This window comes from Halictus rubicundus, chromosome 8, assembly GCF_050948215.1.
Source record: "Halictus rubicundus isolate RS-2024b chromosome 8, iyHalRubi1_principal, whole genome shotgun sequence".
Lineage (NCBI taxonomy): Eukaryota > Metazoa > Arthropoda > Insecta > Hymenoptera > Halictidae > Halictus > Halictus rubicundus.
In genome coordinates, this window is record NC_135156.1 from 9,185,513 (window position 1) to 9,209,627 (window position 24,115).

At 38.5% G+C, this 24,115-nt stretch overlaps 2 protein-coding genes across 4 annotated transcripts in view; one reads left to right on the top strand and one right to left on the bottom strand.

Moving 5' to 3' along the window:
• LOC143356310 (pancreatic lipase-related protein 3-like) overlaps window positions 1-24,115 on the top strand; it is a 149,475-nt gene that overhangs the window by 69,027 nt on the left and 56,333 nt on the right. The gene's annotated exons all lie outside the window — the stretch shown is intronic.
• LOC143356057 (CYFIP-related Rac1 interactor B) lies at window positions 440-23,517 on the bottom strand. 3 transcript variants are annotated; one of them, XM_076791432.1, is made up of 7 exons: window positions 22,909-23,517; window positions 7,491-7,627; window positions 6,776-7,000; window positions 4,880-5,214; window positions 3,430-3,509; window positions 3,175-3,301; window positions 440-3,000 (listed from the first exon to the last, which is right to left on the bottom strand). In XM_076791432.1, exons 2-7 carry the CDS (start codon window positions 7,573-7,575, stop codon window positions 2,863-2,865), a joined length of 990 nt encoding a protein of 329 aa, XP_076647547.1. In that variant the 5' UTR covers window positions 7,576-7,627; window positions 22,909-23,517; the 3' UTR covers window positions 440-2,862. The 3 variants fall into 3 exon arrangements, with proteins under 3 accessions (XP_076647547.1, XP_076647548.1, XP_076647549.1); XM_076791433.1 differs by lacking the exon at window positions 22,909-23,517 and adding an exon at window positions 9,570-9,757; XM_076791434.1 differs by lacking the exon at window positions 22,909-23,517 and adding an exon at window positions 7,851-7,949.

Below are 24,115 nucleotides of genomic sequence, written 5' to 3' on the forward strand. Positions count from 1 at the left end.
TCAATATTTATATAATGTATTTTATTAACTCTTAGGCGTCTACAGTTTCAGTTTCAAGTAACAATGTTCGTAAATAGATAATATAGCGCATTCATCATAAAATATTAATAAGTCTTACTGAAACTTTCCAAACCGAAACTCTGTGCATAGCATAATTATTACTTCAGTACATAATTTTAAAATATAACAAAATCGTACAACATTTCTAAAACTCTCAGATTTCATTGCAAGTAAATCAAACATATGTATATGTAGTACATATTATGTACATATAAGATACTGTTTACGAAACAATAAGAACTTTAAATTTCTTATGTTAAAACAGACGAATAGCTCAATATATTTTCACGATGAGAAAACGATGGACAAATTGAATCGATGTAATCAGTTTCTGATGTATAAAAAAAGATCCCCTTTATATAAAATACTACAATAGATGATCGTTTCACATTTTTGAAGGTTTATTCCTCAGGGTATTCATACAGCACATTACAATAAATTTTGTTTACAAAATCTTCACATGTTTCGATCGTTGCACAAAATTTAGTGCCGAAGCATATATTTCGAACTTCGATTTCATTAACACGAGTGTAAAAGTGAATATATTTCCGTAACTATATGTCCGTAAAGCTTTTTCTTCCGCTAGTAAGAATGTGTAACAACTTCGATTGATCGTCTTCGAAAGAATGATTAAGAAATAGTTGGAAGACAAAGATGGGAAGCATGTGTCGTTATAAAAATATTCAAAGTCAAAACTGTAATAAAATATTAATCCTTCAAAAAGATTTCATGTTCGAATTATTCTTTCTCGGTTTTGCTTCTTTTTCGGCGAAAATGTTATTTCAAAAGGTTAAGAAAAATATTCTGCCAACATAAACGTTGACCTCGACATTAAATTAATCATGTAAAACTAAGAGGATAACATTAAGGATATCTTCATTGGAAATCATCGAACGTCATGTTAAATAATTCACGTATAAAAATAAGATTAAATACGTCGCAAGTTGTTGAAAAAAAGGTGTGCAAATCAAGCAACGACATAAGAGACGAACAATCGAAATATTTCGATGAAAACAGTTTGCACAATGAAATTGTCATGAATGGTATACATTAAAATATAATCGTACTGATAAGAAATAGATTCGCAAGTGGGTATACTTAAAAACAATAACAACACAGATATTATACAGAAATATCACTAAGAAGATTGAAACTACAATGAACACTTAAGAAATTCATTTTGAATAGCTCTGTTTCGTCTTTTCTCTTCTATGTACCAAATGTAAAATTCAAAATAGTTTATGAGATCCCGCACGTTTGTGAAAATGTTAATTTAATCTTATACATTCCATTCGTAACGATACTTTCGAAATTTAAAGTTACGTTTGAATTGGTAACTAGTCGAACCTATAATTTATCTTTATAATATCCGTTATGACAGAAAAATGATGAAAATGATCAAGACAGCTTTCGTAATAGGATCTCCTATGTATAATACAATGTTATAACATTGGATACAAATAGTAAAAGTCTTGATACAAGAAAATGTAGACAGTAAATTGATTTCGTACGCTTAAAATCCGCCAACGTGCACTTAAAAAGAGAGAGTGTAGAATGCGACTGCCAGCGCACGGAATTATGTTTGTTTCCAGAGCAGTGTTACTTCAATCAAATGTATTTCGCACGACCTCTTCCGCCGAAGACGCAAATAAGGTCCTTATAAAAAATATTGTAATAATAAATGCATAACAAAAGCAGTGGTATATATTAGTAATTAATATCTTTGGTTTTCAATTCTCTATTATGCAGAAATTACTTAAAAGGAGAAGAGGGAATTTCTAAAAGGATACTTCCTGCAAAGTATTATAGTTAATCTTAAACTCGTCGATAATAACGGATCAAAGTAACGTTAGTCGTCCCTAATTTTTACTTTCGATCAATGTTCACTCCCTTATTTATAACAATTTGCCTTAACACCCGCACGACCGTCGACGAGAAACAATCATTATCATTCCACTTCTTTGGTCTAACGATAGACAATGCTCTTCCTTAAAGTTTTCACTTTCATTAAGAAAATGTAAAAAAACCATCGTCCTCGAAATGCTAACTCGCCGACGACCGTGCGACCCGTTAATTACCATCTCTCCCGTTGACAACTGTTTAACAAAGAAAACAATAGCTAAAAATCTTCACAATATCTACAACGTTATTAAACCTCTCATCATAACACTTACTTGAATGTTCGCAATCGGAATTACTCTAGATACGCTATTGATATGCTGTAATTAAACTCGATCATCGTTCGAGGGGGGCAATAATATTAATGAGTGACATCTCAGTCGGGTGAATAATACTTCGGTGAGAATAATAGAACTCGAGCGAACGCAAGAAGTCGCGGTAATCTCAATTAACAATAGCAATGATCAATAATGTTAATCGAAGTGGTGAGGAAGATAGCGGAAACATACCGTGTAATAATTCCTAAATGCTCGCGTTTTTTTTTTTTCTCGCGGCCGATCGAAACTGCCGCTCGGCGAACAGTTCAGCAATTCCTCCGACACGATCAGTCGTCGCGTTGTATTCTGTTTCTTTTCCTAGAATTTTTCTATCGTTTCTTTCGTCACAGGAAGTCGGCAGTTTTCGGGCAGCTTTAGACTCGGTTCGAAAGACTTGTTTTTCTGGTCCACTAACCCAGCCCGTCGATCAGGAACAAGGAGATTGCTTGGGTCACGTGGAAACTCGAGGATATCTTCTTCAACGTCCTCGTGGCGATACAAACAAGATGCACCGCTCGTTCAGGTTCTGGAAGAGCAGCAACCAGCTGTCTCAGGTTCTGATACAGCAGCCGCGTTGTTTCGGTAATCATGCCGCCAGCAGGTTTTTAATATTCTTCGGCGTGTTCTCCTCGTTCAGATGTTTCGTCGTGTAACGGAGCGCGTTTAGGAGACCCTCGCTTTTGCAGGGTGGCTGATCCTTCAGCAATTTTACACACCCCTTAACCTGCCGTTCAAATAATTATTAGATATTAATATATTTCTGAAAAAATGTAACTTGTCCTCATATTCTAATATGCATAATTCAATAGATTTCCTCTTGTCTTTACTCAAATGCAAATATTATTTAAATTGAAATGTATTTTTATTGTTGTGTGAACCGATTCAATATAATACTTACGTCAACATTTGAACCCTTAACAAAGGCACCTTGAGGATGAACGTGATCATAAAGAATCACTAACCCAACCATCACTCTCAAAACAAAGAGTTGAGTCTCTTCTCGTTGGAACTGCGCCAGAAGATTGCTGAGAATAATAATATACGTCAGTTTAGGCCGAAACGATTAATCATTTCCTCTTTTCGAAAGCTTCGTACTCTATTTATGTATATAGCTTAAAAATGTTTGACGTTTATCGGTGAACTTTCAACTTACGGATTCTCTAACATTCGGAGACAGACTTTCGCCATAGTACCGAGGGTCTCCGTGATATTTTCGCGCGCTACATCTTCGTTCTAAAATAATAAACATGTTACTTCATCGACCGAGAGCATCGACCTGCGAAAGCGGCAAAATTATGTGTTGTAACACTACACGCACAACTAACATGCAACTGCAATGACAGTTTAAAAAGTGTTGACTTTGTATAAACAGTTAATGTTTTCCAATTATTTTTATTTTGTATTTTAAGCGGTAAATCTATAGATAAAATTTTCAACCTGTACGCAAGTACCACAATTTAGTGATACGATTTAAAGCAATCTAAGTAATGCAATTATGATGTTAAAAAATAGTTGAAAAGTCAATTTCAATTTTATCGATTTCGTTACTCAAAAACAGCTTCTCCTCAATACATTCAAAGTGTTTTCAGTCTTTGAGAATAAAAATCCATGTAATTTGATACAGAAATACAATACAATATATCTTCTCGGTGAAAACTATACCCGTGCAATTTAAACCAATCTGCCATTACGCTGTTAAATGTTCCGAGAAGAGTTGCAGTCTGATTCATATAATGACATATAATGGATTTTAATTTTCTACTTCAGCGCACTTCACTATTTATATCATGCCGTCATATACCGCGTATCGGAATACAATTTCGGCTGTTAATACAAACTCCTGCGCAGCTAATTTGCGCAGACAATTATAATTCCTCTTCATATTTTTATTCTGAGAAGTTTCAAAATCTATTTAAATTCTATAATCGAGAACGTGAAAGAGAACGCGATAACGTTTCATTATTATTTTCGTTTGCGTAGGCTATTCATGGTAAACTGTTCACAAAGGAGCCTAAAAATATTTCGATTCTGGTATAAAATAGTAGGGGATAAAAATAGACCAGGATCCGACAGTGAACGGTTAAGAATGGAAAGCTCATTGTTACTCGACATATACGTTTATACGAAGAATGGGTTCCGCAACAATGCTGTCTCGTCCAATATTATGTATTGTGAAGCGAACGAACTCATTTGAACCGAAACCGAAGTAATTCTTCGAATTCCTACGAACGTGATATTCATAAAATAGCAAAAGACCAAACTTTTGCTAAAATTCTCCAAACTTCCAAATTGATACTTTTCGTATTCAATTTTTAGATTGTTATTGCATAGATGATTAATTAATAGTGCGAAATCTCGAGTTTCTGTGAAAGGGCTACAACGAAATGCAGGACGTTGCATCACAATGCACGGTACAAATAATTAGCAACCAGTTAACCGGGAGGAAATATAAATATTAATGGTCCGTTTCCTCATCGAAGACACCTTGGAATTCACGTAATAAGAATGCAGCCTAGCATGAGTTGGCGTCTAGTCAGATCAATAATTGCTAGCAACAGAGAAAAGATAGGAAAGTACAAAGAAGAGAAGTGGGCACCACTTACGTCCATCAAGAAAGTAATGGTCGCGTGACTCAGAACGCGAAGCATGGGTGTCGCGTGGGCGTAGAACAAGGACATTCGGTTGGCAAGCTCATTTCCAACGACGAGATCCTTTTCAGCGGTGTCCTGCCTCGTCAGGGATGCTCTGGTCAACGTTCTACGGTAGTAACTGAAATCGTTCTGGATCGCGGGTGTCTTCATCTTGTGCTCGTCGAATTTTAACACGAACTCCAATATCTCGGCCAGCTGTTTCACCAAAGCCTGCTGGGTCTCCAGGTGTTGGGTCGGAGACAGATTTCCGGAACATAGTTGACCCAGGATTTTCGGCACTACCCTTTCTAAAACAGTCGAGAAATGTCCAAACAATAAAATGAGTTTAATCATCTAAATTAAAAAGATTTTTGTACGTTGGCCAAGAAGGATATGTACATATTAACACAAATTACTAATATTTTTATTCTATCTCCGTTATAAATTTTCTAACTGCAGAAGAAAACTTTTCTATATTCAGATTTTTACTACACATACATTTTAGTTTAACTATTTATTATAGTAGTATGGTTTATTAATTTCTTGTCGGGGTTGCAAAGAGGATTTTTATTTAATTATACATTTATTATTATTATCGTTATGTCGTTAAATTAAAAGTAACAAGATTAAAATATTAACGAAATTTAAAAAATTTTCTATATCGTATTCGCTGAATTAAATCGTCGATACTATGGAAGTAAATTGCAGTGCATACGAAATGTGAATTTTACTGACAGGGTATATTTTGAAAACAATTTCATGAACTAGAGCGAATATTCTAAAAAATTCGTTTAGCAATTCCGTTTTCTATACCAGTTTATTAACTCATTGATAGCGTTGGTCCGGTAACTTTCACGGAATTTCGAATGGAGGCAATAAATTCTTCTAAATTTTGAAACGGCTACGAGTTTCGCTCGTGTCGATACCTACAGCGGTATTGGATTTTCGATCACCGGCGCGTATAGGAATTTCTCCGCTAAACAATTTCCAGCTGTACATCGCCTGGCACAATATCGACATTCGACTTGGTACGTTTTTATCTAGTACCAGCGGATGACAGCCTAATTAAAGCACACAACTGATGCTTCTACTTGAAACGATAAAAGTTTTCCAGTTTCGATTTATCCGATCGAGAAAGTTCGGAGCGAAACCTCGCCCACGGGATTCATTACAAGTCCATCAAAATTTCGATTTCACACTATTAATACCCAAAAAATGAATTTCATAAATTTTAGCTCTCTGATGCATTCGTTACTAGCGTAAAATCCTATTAAATACAAAAGTATCCTCATGAAATATGAAACAGATGTCACAGAAAATTTATGAATTTGAACATGTTATGTGTCGTGTTATATGTTATAATTACACTGTGGATTTCTATGCAAACTAGTAAATTTTGAAGTTCATCAATAGATTTGTTTAATTACTGAACTGTATGTGAAAGAAGCTCGATAACATTCTTTTAAATAATAATTTCAGAGGAAGGTACATTATATTAATTCTAAAAGTTTGTGGAATTATCGACGGAATTGAAAAATTCTCTACAGTGGATCTTTGCTTTTAAAAAGGCTATTAGAATTTAAGAAAATCATTATACATTGCCTTCAACATGTTAAAATAATTATAAAAAGAAAGACATTTCTATATAGCTGCTGTCTCTTACAATGAATACAGGCAATTTTAGTTACAATTTTAAATGACGACATTCGCAAAATTGATTTTCTTTTCTTTCAGCGAAAAATCGTGATCGTCACGCGTGCGACACTGGTAGGAAATTACTGCGTTTTCGCATCAGAATGAATTTCTGAGTGTCCATAGAAGCTGGTATCGCTTTCAGTGTTAACAGGGAAATGAACGTGTGTGACTTACCGAGTTCTAAAGAAAACTCATAGAATCTTTTCAGCTTCGCAACAAGAGGGGCCACGGTCAGATAGGCTTTCCTCTGGCACTCTTCCGTGGGCGCCGAAATCGCTTCTCTGATTTCTTTCCCAGCCCCCTTGTAACACTGAATCTCCTCCAAGATAGATTCTGAATTTTTCAGAACTCTTTGCACCGCTTCAAAGGTCTCTCGTTCTAAGTCGGAAGGTTGTGCGTCTAGAATTCGATACGAAGCGCTATTATCATCTAGCTGTCGTCTATCGCTCCTGAAAGGTTCTTCTAAAGTTCCATGCTATCAGGCTGTTGCATACGAGATGTCCGATTTTAGAATGCAAATATTACGAAGCGAAACGCTACTATAGCGGAGTTTTGAGGTGGTGTCTCCGATTTTTATCTAGATATCTAATTTTACTTCTAAATCAAGTTTATTTCAGTGTAATTATCAAACTGTGAAAAAATGGAGATGACCAGAGGTGAACGAGCAAAAAATTCAATTTCTATCGTAACAACATTTAGAGTAATTCGTTGACAGAAAAGGTGCTTGCTTTGGTGAACAAAATTGATTGAAGAAGATGCTTGTTTAATAGAAAAAATCAGACATTTCGTACACAGCAGTAAAACATTTTCTTTGAAACGACGATGCTTGACAAATTAAAGAGTGATCGTAGGGTCTACTAAAAGGGGAATATAAATTTGTTAAACTTACTTTCAAAGTCCAAAAAGACGTCATACTTTTGAGGCGTGCAACAGGTAGACTCATCTCGAGCCAGAAGACTTAAAAGCTTGCCCATCTTCGGTTTGAGGGTTTCTTTGCTCAAACGTTCCTTACAGCATGAAAGGCATCTGGATTGAAAGGAAAACTCTTTCAGTAAATACTCGGACCGCAGGAAACGCGAACGTGCGACGTTAAATCGTTCCGCTAAACGCGTTACTCGCAAAAGTCACTTTCAAAGAAGCATCGCGACACTGTGAAACGAGAGTAAACGTTTAACGAAGGAAAAATGTAATTTACTAGCGTGTACGCTACACCGAAAGCTAGAAATAGGGGCGGAGCGTCGACAGATACCGTAAATACACCCCGAGAAATGTGAAAATAAATCGCGAGCAGTCACGGCTCGAATAGACTTTCGTCCGGCGTTTCGAGCTTGCGTCGTTACCGCTCGGAGTCCGAACGGAATTTGAATTTCTGGCCCGATCCCTAAACCGATCCGCGCGTACATGTCGAAGTGTTAATTCCAGAGAAACCGCGTGTGTAAGTGTACACGTGCACGCGTACGCTGCATCGAGGTTCGTGTGTGCACGCAGCACGAATGAATTCCGTGAACTGGTGAACGGGGGACGAACGCTCTGTTAATTCGAGTCCGCGAAGTCAACGTATGCTGACCTCACCTGGCACGATCGAGCGATCCGAAGATCCTCGATTTCTACGATTAGCCAACTTCGAGTCCACGTTTTTTCAATTTCTGTTCGCAGAAATTGGCAAAGTAATGCAGCACGTCTAAAAACGTACCAGCTGCTTCTTATCTCGTTAGATTGCGGATTCATTATATATTATTAGCTCCCATTTGTTACGATCGACTTAGAAAATTTTTTATTCTGTATAAAAATCTGCGGTCTACCCCTATCATTTGCTAGATTTGATTTTTAAATATATGGTGATGTACACAACGATACAACGTAATTTTAGCTGTGTAATTTCTGATGTGTATGATACATATAAGTTATGAAACATATGAATTATGAATGAACCAAACAATTTCACTGTCAGATTTACTCGGACGGTAATGCAAGAACCAGGCGAGTCTCTCATTAACTTTTTACAATAACACGGGAAATATTATGTACTATCAACAGAGATCCAATTGTTTTGCAAGTTACGATCGAATCAGTCTTACTTTGCGATTACGCGAGGCTCTCCTGCGGAAGGATTTATCAGATAAGACCGTGATCGATGTTATTGGCGCGATAAAGCCGCGATAAAAGCAGGAATTCCCTGAAACGGCGTCACAAATGAAAGGACAACGGTCGGCTTTGCTAGATCTAAAATTGTGCGCCAAGAGATTCCAATGTACCGGCGAATGTCTCCGTTATTTTTAGCGGAGAAGTGTATATAATTCCGCTTAACGAACTTCTCTCGTCACTTGAAGCCGGCCATAGAGTGGCAAGATAGCCGATGGTTCGCGTGAAAAAAAAAAAAAAATTCATTAGCCCACGCTAAAAGCTTCCAATAAAGTTGATAAAAGGGTGGCAGAGGCCGCGTGTGCCCGACGTAATCGACCTTCTCTTATCGGGGCAACATCGCGGGAAATAAACGGAACATCCGGGCAGTCGTTAATTCGGATCGATCCGCACCTTTGTTTCGCGGAATTAGACGCGGTTCGAAATAACTTGGTGCTGCACGCCAGCGGAATAAATGTTTACACAATTCCGCGGATGATACTTCGCGGAACTGCATGCTGGATCTGCATCGTGTCTTCGCGGCGACGTTGAAGGGACGTTGTCAGAAATTGTTCACCCTTGTCACCAGCGTGATCAGCCACGTAAACATAGTCCGAACGCAACCCCTACGTTTCAGCACTTTGTTGCTGCGCGGCTCGGTGCACTCCGAAGATGTTCACTCGAAAATTCTTCAGCAATCGATGATCACGAATTCACAGATACAGCGAGGAGATTTGTAGATGGATCGTTGGACGGTGGCGAGAGGATTGAACGAGGGGTTGATCAATTGAACGGCATCGGATACGATTTTCACCGGGTGGCTCGCCCGGTGTTCTTCGAGACTCACCGTGGTGCAGACTTGCCGAAATCGCAACCGACAACGCCAATGCATGATGCTGGCAGGTGCACGTCCGAGCCCGGGGGGTGGTCAACAAGTATGCGAACGGAGTGCAACAACTGTCATTCAGCGAACGGCCATATTGCTGTTCGATGGGGGTTAACGTTGTGTAGTGGCGCGGTTCGAGACCTCTCCTTATTTGGTAAACTACCCTGGCGGCGGCACGTTCGCGCGAAAAATCAATGGGGGTTAGTTCGCCCGTTTACCCTTAGGGTGACGCTGCCGACTACTATTCACGATCGCTCGAAGTCTCGGGACAAATTTTTCGTTTGGACATCGAATCGATTATAGGTTCAACATCGAGAAAAGTCTTTCGAAGAAGTTGTTATAGCTTCAGGAATATTTTAGAAATTTGTCAGCGTTTCGTTCCGATCGGAAATCGCGCAGGGTGCTCCAAAAATGGCGCTCGCGTTTCGCGGCACTCGTTTATCTTTTGATTTGCCGAGTTCATTTTGACGTGGCCTTATACAGTGTGTACGTAAACTCCACTAGTTAAATTGTTTTGGCAGAGAGATACTCGATAAACGTCTACTGTCCTTCCAACTATTTATTATTTTATGTATGTACAGTTACAATAATTTACCAGAATATAATATAATATATTAACATAATAACCTCCGTTAAGACGTGTCCGAGAAAAAGAAAACCATTCCAGAAATAATTTGGTTTGAAAAATTGGAAAATACGTTAATTATTTGAATTGATTGGAAAGAGATAAATGGTGTTATATTTCTTTTGCAAATGTACGTTTACCGATTGCAAATATAGAAATTTATGTACGGTGACTGGACCGGTATATTTGCGAGGTACATGGCGCGGCGGGTAGTATTTCAAAATATGGATACAAATTTAGAATTTCTCGGGAACTCGTGGCTAACTCATCCATGAGGGGGTACGCTTGTTTTCGTGGACCAACGGGTTGCCGGTAACGGTCAGAACGAAACTTGAAAGGATGAACAATATCGTTGAGGTTGACTGAGTTGCTGGGAATAAATCGTGTTAATGTTTATGTACATAGCTTTACTGAGAACACGCGGTTCAGCTCCTTTATAGGTTAACGCTCGAGGAATAGACAGATGACATTGAAATGACAACCCATTTATAAGTTATCGGAAAACTCTCGTACTCGTTGAACAACTCCGGATGCTTTGTGGAGAGATAGAAGCTATTGAATGACTAACGTTGAATGGCTTTACGGAACAAATGAAGTCAACGATAATTCTCTAGATAAAGTGAAGAGCATATAGTAAAGATTAATATTTTACAGAACGAATGTATACAGTCGCGAGCACAAGTATAATGTTATCGCATCAGTTTATTAAACATTTTGTGTGTAGTCCGTTATAGACATAATAATGACAACAATAATAATAATTTTTAATGAAACCAGCGAGATTTTTAAGCATATAATTTATGTCTAGTATAACAATATTAAAAAGTTGTGAAAACGACGTTAACATTAATATTTGAATTGCTTCAAAAGTTATATAAACGTAAGAACATCAACAATACATTTAAAAATTTTCTTTCGACAATGGAGGGTCACTATAATGGCTTTTAAAACGATGGAAAATGTACGTCATCCATCTGCGTAGATAACCTGATTTATTATGTCTCTCGAGACCATCGCTACAGTTACGAGGTACGTCAGTCGTCGATGATGCCCATGACATCGAAGGCGCTGGCGCGAGACTTTTTATAAATATTAACAAAATCGTTATTGCTGTAATTTTCTTTTTAAATTATTTGTATAAATATAGTCGCATCGGTGACGTTAATCGTTGTATGCAAACATGATGTTTACATGGACGAAAAGTCGTATATTTATATTTCCGTTTGGAAGTTTATTATGGAGGTACAGTTAAACATGTGCATAATATGTGGCACGTACGGAGACTTTTATAACGATCCAATAAAGTAAAGTATTTAAATGTCGTCGCGGTGTCGCGATTTTACACCTCTTCCAAGTCCGCCATTGGATAATCGTCGAAGGGGGAAGATAATTGGTGCATATTAAAGGCCTTTTTGTACCTCAATTCCAGCAAATCAATTGAGACCCTCGGTACCTCCCACTACGACCCTCTGTACGAGATCCCCTTCCTCTTGGCAACCTTAATTCCATCGCCGCGATGACGAACAAACCTGCAATGACGCTACCGATGACTTTCAACATGTATACAAGAAAAATATTGACACGGATTTTCTTCCAGTTTCGCATGCACTTTTCTCTAATTATCAGAAATGCATAAAATCCGCGGTCTATTTATCAGCTAAAAATTGTGCATCGTTGCAATAAAATATTTCTACTTTTTAATTAACACCATCACTATGGGGAAACACACAGAAGAAATAATTCACGAGAAATTTTCAATTTTGAGCATACAGAGAACGAACATTTCCTAAGATTTGAATTTAGCAATTCTGTCTTGTTTGAGGACGATAAAAATAGCGCTCTCTCTAACAAGAATCTGTTTCGCTTCATAAAATTAAAAAAGGGGACGCTGTTCCTATTAGGCGTCGAGGAAAAAAGCATAAAACTTGATATTTAGGGTGAAGTGTGTGCAACAGGCAGCTCGTATAAGTGTCTTATTTTTAGAGATAGAAAAACCGTTTCGAACAAAAATTGTTCGGCTTTGAGGTGATCATGGCGTGACGAAGCCGCGCCGCGCCGCGCCGGTTTCTTTTCGTAGAGGTTGCAACAGGGAGTTCGTTAAATGACGCGACAGATTTTCCATATATCATCTCGTGGAAACGTTTAAGATGCCGGAAGATAGGTTACAAAAAAGTATATGATCTATGCGTCAATATCTATACCTTCAAATTGTTAAAGAAATAGAAAATTATACTTGGAAATGCGAAGCAACAGGGACCGATTTACCAAGGAAATTGTTCTTCGCATAGTTTCGTGTCACAGTTTCTATTCCGTAAATTATTGAAATCGAAATAACTATGGTTCTTTGTTCGAGCACATAAATAAATTCAATCGTGTTAGAAGTCAACGCGTACACTTTTAGAGCCAGGTGGGTTTAACGTTAGAACGATAACTGTTCATTTGAATCCCTGATTTGAATACTGCGCCGCGAGTTATGCGAGCAACAAGCTGCCGTGTATAGATCAGTTGTCGCCGGTCAGTTTCCTGTGGCAACGTTCTAAACGAGTGTATACCTTCCCGATCACGTTCTACAATGCGAATCCAGGTGGCAGTGAACCCATCGAAAGAAACTACGAGATTACATAATACCCTATTTTGGTATGGCGCGCGTGTGGGGTCCACGCAGTCTGCAAACATTGTCGTCGTCGCGTTCGACAGGACATACGGCGCAGGAGATATCGTCGAAGACACTTCGCATTCTGCGCGTACAGTGTGCACAGAACGTGAAGGAGTAGCCTTGTAGTATCTCTTTAAGCGCAAGCACCACTCGTCCGCGGCTGGCAAGCCTGAATACGCAACACCGGTGCGTGCTTAATAAGGCATGCGTGTGCGAACGCAGCTTAAATACTAGGGAAGCAAGTAACTACCTACGTCTAGCGATGGGTATCCAAGCCGTCGGAGCATGTACGAGCAGTGTCGCCAGATCAAGACTTGTTCCCCCACTCTAATTTCCCCTTCTACCGCGCTATTGCCCCACGCTTCCGCCGCGGGACGGTCACGTGACGCGTTCCATCTCTGTCGCGCACACTCCCTGGTACCGGCAGAGAGAGAGGGTAACGTTTTCCCCTGGATTCGTGCTCCCTCCCCTCATCTGGCGACACTGTGTTCCAGAGATCGCACCAGGCTAGAAATGTTTGAACACACCGGTAGTCACGTTAACCCCGCAGGTACACCCCGCGCGTCATGCTAACTCTGAAAAGTGTTTCAAAATTTATGACACAACAAATTATTAGGTGCTATGCGCTTTCAAGCTTTACTGTGCAGTACAGGTGTGATACGGTTATTTAGAGATCTCTCTACTTCAGTATCTCCTGCTCGCATGCACAGAGCGAAGCGTTTAGCCGTGCTGGTGTGATATGGCGGCACATGTTCCCTCCTGGACGATATCTAAACCTGGTTAACTATGCCTTCCGCGGCTTTGACCTGCTTAACAACTGGGCAAATTAATTGCGGAACCTGGTGGGCAGGAGGAACGCGGCGGACGTGTGCGCTGCATTAAAGATTATGAGACTGTTTAGCTGCAAAACTTAACGACCGCGAGTGTCTTGTGCAATCGAGGTGTAGATCTCGTTAGCTTTTGTCGAGGATGCGTGTCTGTTCCGTTTGACTACCGAGAGACGTTACAATTGCGCAAAAAGGTTTCGTTCTACGCGCGGCGGAACTAACTTGTTTCCTTTGTTTAACGACGCCGCGTAATTTCTTTGTCGAAACGGGGTCAATATATTCATGCTTTTAAAAAGACGTTGATTATGAGATGGAACGAAAATTGAACGGCGTACGACCGGCCTCGGAGCGCGAGGATTGCCAACGTTAAAGCATCAATTATCCGTCGGTCTTCCTTTGAAAGGAAAGTGGAATGAAATTATTACGCTTGTCTTCGGCGAGCAAAACGTTTCGTTCGCTACTTACTATTTCTTCTCAACATTAATATTTAGGCGACAGGGGTAAAAACTTGGTTTTTTTTTTAACATTTAGTGTTCCCGTGATTTATTTTATCCAACCGGATCTAATTTTTAATCAGAATCTCTACATTTTGCGTATCGTTCAATTGTAATTTTTTAAATCTTCCGACACTCGGAATTATTAAATAATTTTATCCGAGATGTGAAAAAAAGTGTTCCCGTGATTTATTTTATCCAACCAGATCTAATTTTTAATCAGAATCTCTACATTTTGCGTATCGTTCAATTGTAATTTTTTAAATCTTCCGACACTCGGAATTATTAAATAATTTTATCCGAGATGTGAAAAAAAGTTTTTCTCTTATTCTGGATAAAAGTTAAGTTGATTATTTACAATATGTCTCGGATAACTTAATATATATGAAAATATAATTCACAAACGTTTACAAATAATGGTAGAATTGTGTGTTTTATGTGTTGTACAAACTTATTGTAGCCAATTGTATACTGTTGATAACTAGACTGTCAGGGATAGTGCACACTGGAAATTAATTATTGCACGTTGCTCCAAGTTCTTCTGCTAAATCAGTTTGGTAACGTGATTAGACGGAGTGCTATGATATGAGAATCCCCAGGGCGCAGATTATGGATTTTCGATTGTGTCCGAGGCACTTGGATAGAACGATTTTAGGAACGGGTAATTGAGGCAGTGACATATTTTATTTACCAACTGGCACGGTAGAATCATTTAGGGAGCAGGATCAGCTCTCTTCGTGGTAACGTGTAATTGGAATCGACGTTTCAATCCGATTTTACCGAGAATTCCACGATTAAACTCATAGTATCGCGAAGCGATAGTGCATATCTTGTAGAACATGAATTTTTGAAACTTTCTACAAAGTGTCGTATTACTCAAAGCTATACTGACTGACTCGTGGTTTTAGTATAGACAGGATATTTAAAAAAAGGACACAAATTAAAAGGCTCAGCACATATAAAAATATTACAGTATCTTCAAGTTTTATAATAATTAATTCTGTTTCTTTTACTGACGGTCGTGTAATAAGTAGACTGCGGATCTTTATGAAAAATAAAATTTTTATACATTAATTGCAATCTATAGGCGCTAAGTAAATATTTATTTTCCTCATTAATGATTTTTATATGTTAAAAATGGTGTACTGACATTTTTAAACTCTTTTAATCTTTTTACTGTTTCAATTACACCTACTCATTTTAGTCATAAGAAAGAATTGTTATTACTATAATCTTTTCAATGAAGTTCCTGCTCCGAACTCTGATGCAGCAGTTACGTGCAGAAGCAGATTGCGGTAGCTGTGAAAGTCTCTCACGCGATATGTTTATTTTCCGTCGGCTATCACATGGCAACGACGGGAATGAAAACGATATTTCAGAGAAATTGATCTTTACAGACTTTCTATTGTATCCCGTAGAAAGACCGTATTCTTCGCGATTCAGATGGAACGGAATACAGGATGTCTAAAAAATGTTGTACTTCCTTGAAAGGGATAATTCCTGAGATGATTTGAAGCTACTTTCTCCTTTGCGAAAATGTTCTCCGCGGCTTTATTAAGGAGTTATCAAGGAAAAACACGGGCCAATCAGAGTGCGGCTACAGCAGACGGATTCCGGCTCGGCCAATGCCAACATCACGCTCAGCGGGACCTGTCGCTGAACCCGAATCCGCCCGCTATACCTGCGCTTTGATTGGTCCGTGTCTTTCGTCAATAACACCCGAACAAAACCGCGGAGAACATTTTCGTAAAGGAAAAAGTTATTTCAAATGACCTTAGGAATCCCCTTTTTAAGGAAATACAACATTTTTGGGGCACCCTGTATACAAATACGTTTGTTCGCGACAATAGAATATGTCAAAAATAAAATAACCGATTGAAACGACACTGTAATTAAAATATTCAGGTAACATTGTACCCGCAGTGTTTCATTAAAGCTACTAGCTTTTTAGAACATTGAATTATTTTGTGCAGTTAAGATTATTCAGCCGTTCTGACAAAGTTTAATGAGCCCGTAATTAAGATACTCAATCTTATTGAAGCTATGTACCGGTAGTGAGAATATTGTAAAGGTGAATTATCTTGAGAAGTTAGGAAACAATTACCATTGCCGTTATTAACAATTAGAAAATGCATATTTACAATTTATCGAATAATCTGATCGCATATATCGGTGTTATGTAAGCTGTTATTTCATGTTATTGCGTGCGACTGAGACCGTACGTATTCCACATATTTTTATGGTTGCTTACGCCATTGGCCAACAAGAGGGGGATATCGTCATATCCCGGACGAAGAGAGGAAACCCCCAAGCAAAATCCCCCCCTGCTCGCATACACGTTCGCTTTGAGAAACCTCTGTACGCATGCCTGATTACAAATGAAGCAAAAAATAAGTCATTTCAGTGCGGGAACAATTAATTGGAGACAAGTGGTCGATAATTATCGACGAAGGAAAAGGTAACAGAAATGCAACGTGACGCTATCAGTCTAGCAACAGTCTCGTAATATTCCAGCGCTATTCTACATATATTTTACTGCATCGCGAAACAAATTTTCAGAAAAAGTCCATTAGAACTCACTGATTATTTATTATGTATTGCATTCTTCCAAATTGTTTTTCTAGTCATATGTTTGTTAATGTTTTAGTGCCATTTGTTTGCTTAAAAAATTATTGTGCAAAACACATTATGCAAATTGCAATGGTTTAAACTCGAGTCAAAATCACCTGATTAGGGCTCACTGAATTCGTCATTTTATCGACGACACAATAGTAGAAGAGACGTAGAATGACCTTGAAAAATTTAAGTTGACCTTGACATCTCGGAAAATATGAGACGTATAAAAATCTAACTGCACTCCACAAAAGCCGATATTAAAGTAACTACGAACAAACGAATTTGTATTGCAATTAACAGTCCCACACGTTCTTGCTTTAATTTAATTGCAACCGGTGCGCACACGCGTTTACTTCTGTAGAAATGCTCTCAATTATTTTCTTCGGATAAACAGCATTACGTCATGGTAGACAAGCCACGCACGTGTGATAGCGCTTTCCACACACGTGAGCACGCCACATCCGCCTATCTGCGATATACCATAGAAGGATATAAGTGTTTGTTCACATGCTTGCCCATATTGAAGCGCCTACGGTATTTAAACAAAGCAATAGGAACATAGTGTCGCACACGCGGCGAATTCATTGTGCTTCTCTTCTGAAACTCTTCAATTCTTCTAATCCCTACTCATTTTTGTCATAAATTCATAAAATCAACCGGCGAAACACAAAACTACGAACACGTAAGAAGACTTTGAAGATATTATTGCACCATTTTTGACCTATTAAAACAATTAAAAAGTATGTTTTCATCTCATTTCTGTGCCTCGCAGTCGATTTCGAAAATTTTACGTAAAATCCGCAGTCCACTTATTGCTTCTCAATTAGTTTTATCTTTCCATCGATGCGTCCGTGGAACCTCGTTTCCTCGTAAGCAGACAAATAAAAGGGGACACATAATGAATTCGTAAAAGCAATGAATTGTAAGCATGCTTCGCTGTGCGAAGTTTAAAAAATCAAAATAGGCTTGGGATTTTCATCTGCGGAGTATAAAGGGCGCGAATAAAAGTCGGCAACTGAGTGTGACCGCATAATGAGCACCGGAAGCCATGTTTGGCAGCACGTATCCTTCTAGATATTTCTTTATTATACCACTTGACTGCGTCTCGGGGAATTTATTCCGCCTTTTTTCGTCGTCTGCGCACGCAGGATGTCTAATGTATTTTATGCTTCAATATCCTAATATGATTGCGCAGTACACTCACCGACAAAAATATTCTGATTTGTTGCTTCTGCAGGAAATTATTTCCATACAATACTGTGAAAAACTTACGAGAACAGAGAAAAGCTTGGATGCCCTTAAATTGTTTTGGTTTTGAGTACAACACAAAATTTTAAGTCCAATCAGTTTAACAATCTAAGTGCCCATTTTTTTAGAGAGTCATTTAGAATCATTATTTCAGCAATATTCTTGGAAACAACCAAGGAATTAATTAATTAATTCCGTTACCGTATAACTAAAATGCTGATTCTTATCCGCATTTTATTAAATAACTGTGCTGGAGAATGACATTTATGAAACTCCGTGTCGGATTAGAGTGCACAGTGGTCTAATTACTCTACTAAAATGTTACGGGAGTAAAATTAATTAAGGCTTCACGGAGCCAAGGTATACACCGACGTGCATGCCAATGGAATTCGATCGATGAAATTCTCCGTATTTAGCTCATAAGTGAATAGCAACTACTCGGTTCTATTACCGAGTCAAAATCAATACCTATTTTAGATGTGATACATATATTCGAATGGAAGAGCGAAGTGAGAGAAATGCTTCTATAATACTCGAGAATTTCTGATCTAACTAAGCTTCCAATCGTCTAGACCAGTGATGAGCAACCCTTTGGCCCAATGAGAAACCTAATATATACTGCTACAATATTAAATACTTAAACATACTAATCAAATAATTTTAGTTTGTTGCATATATTATTTTTTATCATTAGACAATATATGGTAAAAATATTTCCAACAAAAGTAACTCAGTATTCAGCTAACAATAAATTATGTTAATGAAAATTTGAAAGTTCTTGTTCAATAAAAAATAAAGGTGACAGAAGATGTACAGATTTTAAACTAACACTTTCATCAATTTCGCCTTAATTTTGAAAGGACACTAAAAATGAACGTTTCCTTGCACATTAAGTATGTCAATATGTACAACTAAGTATTAAAACATTGGATAATATAATAAAATATTCTGTTAGAAGCGTTGAAATCTATTATTTATAATGAAATTTCTCTAAACTCCTTTCATAATTAACCTCATGTTTATCATCAATAAGACGTATATAAAAAGAACGTCTTTTTCAAATTGCAAATTGAGCCATTTGATGCACAGTTTTTTGGTGATAATTTATTAGTGAAATGTATAAATTAAGCGTAGTCTGTGTAACCTATATTAGTGAAACGTGAAATTATTCCTAATGCTATACAATTAACAGCAATTCTCCTTAATTGCATGCATCTCCAATCTACAATAGATGATCCCAAACTGATATATAAATTTTAAAATCTGCTTTCACAAAGGAGTCGAAACTTTTATTACGCGAAAATCGCCAACCTTAATTCGACTCGACAGACACACACACACACACGAGATATAATTTGTAACTGATTGTGTGCCAGCAAATACCGATTTTAACAAGATACTTGAACGTGCTCGTCGATTCATTTCCGTGTTTAATTAAGCGGAATTTCAAACGGGACTCTACGGCAGATCAATAGATCGCTTAAATTTTTCGGCGGAGCGCGTTCAAGGTTCCCTTTTTTGGTGCCCACAAATGAGCGGATGACCTACTTGCTAATTGGTTGATAGAGAGGCCCGGTAGGATTACAAATAACGCGCTTCGATAATCTAGCGACGTACTCTTACTCGCTGCTACGGTTAAATTTAATTTCCTCTGCACTTTTTTTCTATCATCCGCCTACGTAACTTCCTTTTCAATAAAAATAAAAATATTCCTTCATGGTAAAAATATTCTCCTCGCTCATAGGAATTTGAAATTAAATACTTGTTGATGAGCAAAATTATGTTTCAGTATTTTAATTTAACTGACTGTTACTTTAAATTCGAATTTAATTTATAATGATTCATAATGATTAGATTGTAAAATCAATCATTCTATTTCCACATAAAATGGAATTTTCTTCTGATACAGTAAACTTAAGTGTAAAAATGTCAATTTCAACTAACATTTAACTTGTCAATATAATTATTTTTTCAACATAAATCTAGTAGGGATACAAACAAATGTGGCAATTCGATGAATTCGATTTTCTATGATTTTCGTTATAGCGTGTACCTCTTTAATTTTAATTACTTTAATTTTCGATTAATCTTCATGAATCGAAGAGAACTCGCGCGGCAAACGGCAACGCAACGAGCGCAACGATTTTTGCCACGTGCATCGGCTTCTCGGAAAGCGAACAAAGGGAATTCCGAAAGCGATAACGCGCGCCGAGCGTTCAAACAACGCGGGAAAAGAAGAAATTAACCGAGACCGATCGCAATTAGGACTAATCAACGATAATCTGCGGACAGGAGAGAGAGAGAGAGGACCGAGTAATTTCTTCGACGCGCTTGAAAACAGTGCTCTCGAAACTCTTACATCGGATCCGCTCGATAGATGACACGAGAGGCAACGTGAGTGTAAAATCATCTTTGCTATTCGACCTCGAGCGAGGACGAATGATGAAACGGAGCCAGTGCGTAGCCTCGCGCGAATTGCATATTACGCTCGTTTTGAGTTTCGCGGTTTCCTTTGTCAGTCGCTCGACGCGAAAGCAGCTCCGGTGTGCATCTGGCGTAGAAGTTTCTCTCTCTTTTTCTTTCTTCTTTCTCTCTCTCTCTCACTCTCTCTTTCTGTTTGAATCACTGAACGGTTCCCTCACTTCTTCGAAAGGCTGATATGCACACTTGATTTCCACGCGGAAATGAATTGCACGCGACGCGAAAGCGCCTCCGCGACAGATTAATTCATACACAACGCAACGAAAATGAACGGTTCATTCGAATTCCGGTCCCAGACGTTCACCAAGCTCTATGCCACGCCGGTCACAGAACTGCTTTTATCTTCCGTAAAATCTTTCAGGATCGTTCGAGCGTGTCGAAAGGTATTTTTTCTTGCTACGATTGCTCCGGATTCCTTTTTCGAATTTCCATTTCAGCGACGCGACGGGGACAGTTCCGTTGCAAGCCGGACGAAATAATTCGAATGAGAACGTCACGTAACAAGAGTTTCGTCATTTTCGAATCTCGCTTTCGTTACGTCCGCAGTTTGCACCGAGAAATTGTTTGCTGCCGTTCGTGACTTCGCGTACAGCATTTGCAGTTCACTTAAAAATTCGCATGGTCTCGATATGTAGTATCCAGGGAAAAGTTCGCTCGATTTCGTGTCGGAAGGTAATTGTCCTACTTTTAAACAATTGCAGCTAACCTAATTTTCTTTAAGAATATCTTTAGATGGCTTGTTCCGGTGTGCGTTGAAGAGAAAATTCGTGTGGACATTATTTTCTTTGTCGTTCGTCAATTTCAGACTTTTGTTCATTAGTGATGCTAATGTTTGTGGGATATTTTCAGCAATAATTTTAATTAATTTCTACTTGTTTAATTCTCAAAACAAATTCTATTTGTATTTAGCCAAATGTTGCACACCTTGTGTGGATGTTTACGACGCATTTTCGTCGGTATCGATTAATTAATCACGCGTTCTGCATTTAGCTGGTTCGTGCATTGTTCAGAATGATTGGCTGAAATAATTTCCTGCAGTCAAATTAAGCAACACATTTCTAAGTGTTCCACGGAACAATGTGTACCTTCAAAGATTGTGGGAATTCATCCAATTATCTATTTACACAACTACTAGATGTTACCAAGAAATATCAATACTAAAACCACCGGACCAGTGAAAATTCCTTATTTCTGATTTCATCTTCCGCAATTATTTTAATTAGCGGAACGTTTTCATGAGAAATCTTTTATCGAACTGCTTTGTACAATCAAAACTTCTTGATGCACATATCGTGATGAAAATCGTAGACAATCTGAATGAATTCAAGCCTCTTATTCTTGTAAAACAATATACAGGGTATCTCTCGTAACCGGGTCGATTTATAACTCGGTTGTTAACGAGGATAGAAACAAATAGTGCAGGAAAGTTTTGCACGGTTTAATGAGCTGTATCATCTTGTAATGCGGCTTTTCACGGAAGTGCATCGGTGCAGTTGCAAAACGCAAATCTTCGTAACCGCAGTGATGGAACATTGGACCATTTAGACACTGGAATAAAAGATAGATATTGCGAAAGAAAAGTGTTGAGCTTCGCACGGTCATTAATACTTTTTTATTCGGAATAACATCTAGATGCATGCAAAAATCTCATACAGTAACATTAAAAAAACGAGTGCAATTGCACTTCGCAACTACGTTGATGCGCTTTATGGCTTGTTAAAGAGGGCAAAATTTTCCTGTACAATTTTTTTTATATCTTCAACAACAACCGAGTTATAGTTCAGTTACATACATACACAGCCTGTGTATCTGTTGTGTTTAGTGTTTATAGTGTTCACCAACCCGTCCAATGCACGGATTAAAATTATCTAATTTTCGATTACGTTTCTGGTAAAAATTGGTGCCTTTCCTACACAATGCGATTGTTGTTATATCCTACAAAACTGCTGCAAGTCAAGCAAAAATTCAATTCGTGGATTCAACAGATTTGCTCAGACACAGGAGGCCTGATTGTAAAATTTAATAGATATTAGGTGTTCAAATTAATTCTTAGCCCCGTTTCGTGGATTTATTGATTATTTACGAACAATTAGAATACTGTTCTATGCATTTTCTCCATTTTAAAAGTGACAAGTAAATCTCTAATATATCGGGCGAGTGATTTGAATTATAAAAATATAATTCCGGTTGATCGACTGCAAGAGCCACGAGTTAATTTGTAACGGCTAATAAATCGAATAATTTCTAGCAGTTGAATCGAGCTGAAAAGTCCGCAGTTCGCGGATATGTTTGCGGTGTGGTAAGGCTGTTGGGCGCACCGCAAACAGGCGAGCCGATTAAAAATTGTATTTACCTTCCGACGGAGTGCAAGAAGGGAGTGCATGATTCAACGGTCGAATTCTGATCAGCGTGAACGCGAGATAGCGCTTCAAGGGAAGCTGTTCAGAAGTGTCGGCATTGTTCTCCCTTCGCTCGTTAATACAGACTTCCGGTTGTCCAGGAAGAAGCAACCCTTCCCCGTTGGTGCACTGTTTCCGAAATGGGAAAGGTCTGCTCTATATTGACACGAGTGAAATTGTTCGTGGTTGTCGCAACGCGATAACGTTTTATCACGCACAGCACGCGGCACAAATTCGTAGAACGTGTCTCTCAACAGAAAGTTCGTTGTGTCTGTCGCCGCACGCAGATACTTGCGGTTTCTCGCTGTTCGCTAGCGCGCTGGTAACTTCGCCGCGGTTCGAAGTGAAATCACGGTTTCGCTCTCGATTCACTCTCGATGCCCTTTTTTTTTTCTTTTTGGTTTTCGCGGTTCTCGCGTTTTCGTACGAAGTTAGCGAGAAAAATATGTCTGGAGCGAGAGACAGCACGAACACCGAGAGCCAGTTCACTCCGGCGAAACGGAGAGATTAGTGGAGGAGAGAACGCGACGACTGCACTCTCGGAGAGGTTGATATAACACTGTCAAAGCAACAGCACGCTGCAAACGACGAGACAGTTTCACCGAGAGACCCAGTCAGCTGGTGCTCCCCACTCTTGGTACGTCACTGTCTCACCAGCAGCGCGCCGGATTTTTCATTCCGCAAATCACTCTTCGGCGATTTCTCCTAGGATCGCTACTTCCACGAGCTGACTGATACACAAAAGCGTGTTTTGTCTACTAGCATATGGATGCTTCCGGTAGGCTCCGTTTGAAACGTACAGGACATTTTGAACATATGCACTCAGCTTAGGTACGTTTCGATGGTACCGGGAACTAAAAGAATCATGGAACTTTTTAGTTGCATACGAAATGTCCGATTTCAAGAAATGCTATTACAGTTCACAAGTTTATTGTCTGTGTATCACTTTAAGGGGGTATTCTGGTTTTGGAAGCCATTTTTTACCAATTTCCAGAGATTTTTTCCGAAGAACTACTGGACTTTGTTGGATTACTATTTTTCAAACATTAAATATGAGGCACCTACATGAGTTTTTATAACTCGAAACAATAAAAAATACGCGAGTTATATATTATTTTATAGAGTATCTTTTAAAGAAAATATGTCAACGCATTTCATCGA

Coding starts and splice junctions, on each gene's coding strand:
- LOC143356057 (XM_076791432.1), bottom strand. CDS start 7,575: ATGGGCAAGCTTTTAAGTCTTCTGGCTCGAGATGAGTCTACCTGTTGC. Junction 5,215..6,775: donor TGAGTTTTCTTTAGAACTCG/GTAAGTCACACA, acceptor CGACTGTTTTAG/AAAGGGTAGTGCCGAAAATC. Junction 3,302..3,429: donor CTCCGAATGTTAGAGAATCC/GTAAGTTGAAAG, acceptor TATTATTCTCAG/CAATCTTCTGGCGCAGTTCC.